We start from the raw sequence: 6,890 nt of genomic DNA, 5'->3' as shown, positions 1-6,890 counted from the left end.
ATTCCTCATCAAGTCTGCTCCTTTTGCATTCATCTTCCCCATTTTACTCCTCAAATGCGTTATACATATCGTGTAGGTAACATATATGATGATGAATGATCATAATGGTTATTGTTATGGCCCTAGAGAACGGATCCTAGGGAATCAAATCGAGTGTGGCACTTTGGGTGAAACTTGGAACTCAGCCGCTTACCCGTTCAAGCCCGGCTTGATTCGTAGGGCCCAAGCCGAATCCCTGTCGACACCCGAGCCGAATTCCCGTCGATGCCCGAGCCGAATCCCCATCGACACCCGAGCTGAATCCCCGTAGACGCCTGAGCCGAATCCCCGTTGACACCCAAGCCAAATCCCTTGTCCAGGTCGAATCTTAGGCCGGATCGAACCCCCTCACAGATCGAGTCCAAAGTCCTCAGGTATTCGGGTCCCTAAGCCCGAATCGAGTTCTTAGGAGGACCCGATTCTCCCAATCGGCTCAGTCGAATTATTCTTCTGTGAACTCGGCCCCAACCTAGGTCAGCCGACTACCTTTGTTGCTCTTCGTTGCCCTGCTCCATTAAACATCACTCCTCCCATCAAACAGTTATGGGTGACACCCTTCTGACATACCTGTAATCCATCATGATTATACCCTGACAAGCATAGACGAAACAACCCATCAGTCGCAAGTCAATGATGGGACACATGCTCTAACCATCTCATTCCTCCTGACAAGATCCCTACTGATGATGGGACCTCTACTTTACTTGGGGCGTGACATGACGTCTGTCCTACTGATCCTCTGTTTCGTCTTCTCTCGTCCTCATTTACTGACTTAAGCATCGGAGTGGTTGAGCCAGGGCAACCCCTGGCATTCCTGCTTATGGTTGTTGTGTTTGTAGGCCTCGCCGGTTCCACGACCTTTTCCCCACACGACCTCATCCAACCTTGGTGCTGAGGAGGTGGTGACGCGTCCAAAGAAGATCTCAACAGGAACAGTTATCTTCAGCCGTGTATGGGATAATCAAGAAATAAGTAGATTATGGAAAAAAAAAATTAAATTTTGCGATGAATTTTACGATAAAAATCATTTTCGTCGTAAATTGATGATAAATTTTGCAACGAAAACGGACTCGTCGCAATTCTATCGCAAGTTACTAGTTATCAAAATTTTACGACGAAAACTCAAATTTGTCGCTAATTTTTGTGACGACTTATTTGCAATGAATTTAAATTTGTCATCAATTTCGTCGCAAACGATTTTGCGATGAATTTTTTGGAAAAATTCATCGCAAATTTGTCGCAAAATTGATTTTTTTGTAGTGGATTGACATGAAATGGAACGTCTCAAAGAATTCCTTTTTAAGTGCTTATGTATCAAAGATCTTGAAAACTTGAAGTACTTTTTGGATATTGAATTCTCCCTCTCCAAAAAATATATTTTTATGCCACAAAGAAAGTATACATTAGACATTCTACAAGATTCAAGAATCCTAGGCGCGTACCCTAGTAATTTTCTAATGGAATAAAATTTGAAACTCACTTCCATTAATGGTGAATTATTAAATGATCCAACAAAATAAAGATTGCTAGTTGGTAGAATGATTTATCAAACAGTCACAAGATCTGACATAATATACTTAGTTTGTACATTAAGCTAGTTCATGTAAAAACCTAGAATACCTGATTGGGATGTTGCAATTCGAATACTCAAATACATCAAAAGTGCCCTTGGTCAAAGATTATTATTCCCTTTTGATAACAATTTAACTTTGAGAACCTTTTGTGATTCAGATTGAGGAGATTATCATACCATGAGAAGATCAGTTATAGGATAATGTTTTTTCCTTGAAAATTCTCTCATATTATGGAAATCCACAAAGCAAAACAATGTCTTTAGACCATCAACTGACGTGGAATATTGAGCTATGGCTAACACATGTTTAAAGGTAACTTATACAGTTGCGCTATATATTAGAGAACTTAAAGGTGTCTCAGACAACTCCTATACCATTGTTTTACGACAATTAGACAACTTTACACATTGTAGCAAATCTTGTCTTTCATGAACGTATGAAGCATATTAAAACGGATTGTCATTTATACATTCACACTCACAATTGGCTGATATATTTACGAAGACCTTGGAAATAAATTAGTTTATGAATCTGCGCAACAATTTGGGACTTCATGACATTTACTCTCCAATTCCTTCAAAAAAAAAATTCTTAACACCATTGGCTCCAACAAATACTACATTGGCACATGGTTTCGCAACATCACCACCCTCGATAACCCCTTGCTTAGGCCTCCTTCCACTCTCCACAAACAGAATAATTATCATTTCTAATAATAAAAAAAGGTGGATCCGCCACCTCAGTGCCTCCTAGAGACGGCCCCACGGATATAGAGGGAGGTAAATTCAAATACACAGACATGAGACACATGATGGGGTAATGACAGGTTGTGAGTTTCCACGAGATTCGATCCTTGACTGTTACACCAAAAATATCATGCACTCATCGTCTACGCTACGCCATGAGAGCTTTTATCGTTTCTAACAATAGCCGTGCCATCTTGTGGTCCTCATTCATGATAATGGTCGTGTATCAACGTAAGGCAAGCTTGAAAATTGTATGTGACATCTTGTTCACCATGGAAAACTGAATTTAAGTGTGAAATTCAATTAGAGTTGATCTAAAAATTTAAATTGACGACTAAATGTGCAAAAAGAAAAACATTTAAATTTATTCAACTTGACTTGATTAAATAGATTGACTTGACTAAAGACTTCCAACCTGATGAGCAAACAATGTTAGTCAAATATGCTATGGTAACCAGGTGCATCTGTCCAAAATCAATTGGGCCAAACAAATTAAAAAAGAAAACAATTAAAAGACCACGTTTTTCATCAAAATGAGGAAATCAACCAATTTAAAATTCATTAGCTAAATAAATATAGGTTATTTTTTTGTCTATTTAAAATTGAGCAGAAATTTTTTTCTTCTTTGGAGCAAAGCTCTATAATGAACCAATATGAGCCAATTATAAACTTTCATGGTTTGCCTTTTTTTTCTTCCATGATGATCTTTTTCTCTCTATAAATAATATTTTAAGTCTTTAAACATGCCATGTCTCTCTACTACACCTAATAATTTCAAAATACTTTTTTAATGTGTTTTTCATGTTAAATATCACATTCTATGTCATGAATTTTCACAAATAGCAATGTTTTTGTCTCCATAATCAATCATTCTTCAATATATCTAAAAATCCAAGTATTCATTCTTCAATTGTTTTTGTCTCCATAATCAATCATTCTTCAATATATCTAAAAATCCAAGTATTCATTCTTCAATTGTTTTTGTCTCCATAATCAATCATTCTTCAAACCAAGTATTCATTTTTCAATTTTAAAAAGGAAATTAAAATTAAAAATTCTGACAAATTCACTAATATAATTACAAAGAACGCCTATTAGATTTTGTCAAACAGAATACCCAAAAAGGTCAGACTGACTTCCAACTTGATGGCTTGTCTGATTATAATAAATGGTCAAATCCTCTGAATTTGGGACATCTGTTAACATTATTCGTGCTGAAGTGAAACTCTCGCAACAAATGTCAATCCTCTAAATTTCTGACATCTGTTATCTTTATCATTGATAGTTCTCGCATCAAATCAAATCATGTTAGTTTTTTTTTCCCCAAGACGACAGTTTAAGTCAAAACTAGTTTTAGCAACATTATTATATAAATTTAAGCTTGATTTTCCATAATCTCTGAACCTTGTGATCCTGCTGAAGTGTTCTCTGAAGCCGAATCCATGACGAGAAGAATCCCGTTCCTCCTCCTCTGCATCTTCTTCAATCTCACGGCTGTTCTATTTTCGCTCTCCTATGGCGGCGATACCTTAACCCCAACGCAGCCTCTCCTCGACATCCCCGAAGCAACCTTGATCTCCGAGGGCGGCACCTTCGTGCTGGGTTTCTTTAGCCCTGTCGGCTCAAGAAACCGCTACGTCGGCATATGGTTCAGCAACGTCTCCTTGCAAACCGTCGTATGGGTGGCCAACCGCAACCGCCCGATCCCTGATGGCTCGGGCCTCCTTTCGCTCAACACAAACGGACGGCTTGTCGTCTCCGACAACAACTCCGTCGTCTTGTGGTCTTCCAGCTCACCGGCACTCGCTAGCCCCGTGTTGCAACTCCTCGACAACGGGAACTTGGTCGTTCGAGAAGCCGGCGACGTCGGCAGTAGCCGCTACGCATGGCAGAGTTTTGACTTCCCGACGGATACGCTCCTCCCGGGCATGAAGTTGGGGTGGAACCTGACGAGCCGACACAACCGCAACCTCACGGCATGGGCGAGCATCAGCGACCCGGCAGAGGGGAACTACTCCTTCGGCATCGATTTGCGCGGCGATCCCCAGATATTCTCGTGGGTGGGCACGCAGCAGCAGTTCCGCCACGGGCCATGGAACGGCCTCTACCTCAGCGGCGTCCCGGAGATGATGCCCTACGATGTGTTAGAGTTCAGCTTCGTGATCGACGGAGAGCAGGTGGTGTTCAGCTACAGCGTCCGTGATCCCTCGTTGATCAGGCGAATGGTCATCAATCCGACGTCCGGCTACATAGAGGGCCTTCTGTGGACCAAGGGCATCAGTCAGTCTTGGAGCACGCGGATAACGATGCCGGGGGACACCTGCGACAGCACCATCTCCCTCTGCGGCCCCTATGGCGTTTGCTACCCTAACGACTGGCCCCGGTGCAATTGTCTGCCGGGCTTTCATCCCCGGAATCCAAACGATTGGCGTCTCGTCTTGAACACCTCCGGCGGCTGCGTGAGGAACACAGAGTTGGACTGCCATAACAACACAGATGGATTCATGCGGCAGAGCAACGTGAAGTTACCAGACACATCCGCATCGACGGTGGACTGGAGCATGGCGAGCCTCGATGACTGCCAAATTTCGTGCCTCAGAAACTGTTCGTGCACGGCATATGCGAGAGCCAACATCAGCGGCAGTGGCAGAGGGTGCATATTGTGGTTCACTCCACTCACAGACATCAAATTGTTCGGCTCTGGATCCGGACAGGATCTATTTGTCAGGGTTGCAGATGTAGACCTAAAAGGTAATAAAATATTATCAATCGCAATGAGGTGATTATATTAAACTTAAAATTTCATCTCCTTTTACAGCTATGGAATCAAGTGGTCACCAGAGTCGCAGAGTCGTGATCATTGTCGTTTCCTCGGTGGCAACTTTGACTTTCCTAACACTTGTTGCTTGTTGCATTTGGAAATGGAAGAAAACAGAGAATTATTCCAAGGATGAAACTGGAGAAGAGGCGATAAACCTGCCCTTGTTCGATTTTGCTACTATCGTACATGCTACTGATAACTTTTCTTCATCTAACAAGCTTGGAGAGGGTGGATTCGGTCCTGTATATAAGGTATGTGATGAATTGCGATGTGATCATTGTTGCGTTTAAGTATGATAAAGCTTACTATGTGGATTGCAGGGTAGATTGAAAGAACAAGAAATAGCTGTGAAAAGATTATCCAAAACATCAGAACAAGGCTCAAATGAGTTCAAGAATGAGGTAGTGTCAATTGCAGAGCTACAACATCGAAATCTTGTTCGACTCCTAGGCTATTGCATTGAAGCAAGGGAGAGGATGTTGATATATGAATACATGCCCAACGGGAGCCTAGACAAATTCTTATTTGGTAAATTGATATTTTTATAAGTGATGTGAACTCTATTCCTAATTTCTATGGTGTCTAGTTTTTGAAATCTATACCAAGAACATGTTTTGAATTTCACATATTGGATCACATACCAACACTATATATGCATTTTTACTCAGATAAAGTCAGAGCTAGATCATTGGATTGGAAATCACGTTACAATATAATTATTGGTATTGCTCGAGGTCTTCTCTATCTTCACCATGATTCCAGACTAAGGATCATTCATAGAGATTTGAAAGCAAGTAATATTCTTCTCGATGAAGATATGAATCCGAAAATATCAGATTTTGGTTTAGCAAAAATATTTGACGGAAATGAAATAATTGGAAGAACAAAGAGAGTCGTTGGAACATTGTATGTAAATCTCAACTTTTATATTCATGTCTAATGCATTTGATTTAAATAGAAAATTAATTTTTTTTACATCTTTATTTTTACAGTGGATATATGTCTCCGGAATACGTCAAAAATGGAGTTTACTCAATGAAATCTGATATTTTTAGTTTTGGAGTATTAATGCTTGAAATCATTACCGGCAAAAAGAATATTGGGTTCTATATTTCTACAGAGCACTTAAATCTTCTCGAGCATGTAAGTATATATACAGCATATATATATATATATATATATATATATATTCGCGTTCTATACATCATATTTTTCTAATACTATTTATAAATCAATCAACTATATGTAGATTTGGACATTGTGGAAAGAAGATAGAGTCTTAGAAGCAATTGATGAATCAATTGGGCCATTTTGTGTTGCTGAAGTTTTGAAGTGTATAAATATTGGACTCTTATGTGTTCAAGAACAATTAGAAGATAGACCCACAATGGCATCAATAGTGTCATTTTGGGGTAATGAAACGACTCAGTTGTTAAATCCTAAAAGACCAGGTTTTGTGGTGCCGACCGATCCATCTGAAACTAATTTGGATAATTGTAAGTATTGTCCAATATCTTCTAATCATTTATCAATCACAATTTTAGAAGGTCGATAGAAATTATTACAATCCAGATGTAACACAACAAGTTGATGTGAATTAAACACTTTTTATTTTATTTTTGGCTACATATCAAACATGCAATTGTAGATAATAAATAAAGATAGATATTTTGAAAATGTGCTCTGGTGATATGATATATCTTGATGCAA

The 6,890-nt window shown here is 39.6% G+C and overlaps 1 protein-coding gene across 1 annotated transcript; it reads left to right on the top strand.

The window, feature by feature from the left end:
- The first annotated feature begins 3,801 nt into the window (after positions 1-3,801).
- LOC141834610 (G-type lectin S-receptor-like serine/threonine-protein kinase At4g27290) lies at positions 3,802-6,735 on the top strand. Its single transcript, XM_074721927.1, has 6 exons — positions 3,802-5,110; positions 5,178-5,431; positions 5,501-5,708; positions 5,849-6,086; positions 6,173-6,323; positions 6,430-6,735. The coding sequence occupies exons 1-6, from the start codon at positions 3,802-3,804 to the stop codon at positions 6,733-6,735; spliced, it is 2,466 nt and encodes an 821-aa protein (XP_074578028.1).
- The last annotated feature ends 155 nt before the right edge of the window (positions 6,736-6,890 follow it).

Source organism: Curcuma longa, chromosome 9 (genome assembly GCF_044706935.1).
Source record: "Curcuma longa cultivar G26 ecotype Majalengka, Jawa Barat chromosome 9, ITB_CL_G26_1.1, whole genome shotgun sequence".
Taxonomy (NCBI): Eukaryota; Viridiplantae; Streptophyta; class Magnoliopsida; order Zingiberales; family Zingiberaceae; genus Curcuma; species Curcuma longa.
The sequence above is the reverse complement of the archived record's forward strand: the minus strand, read 5'-3'. Positions and strand labels throughout refer to the sequence as shown.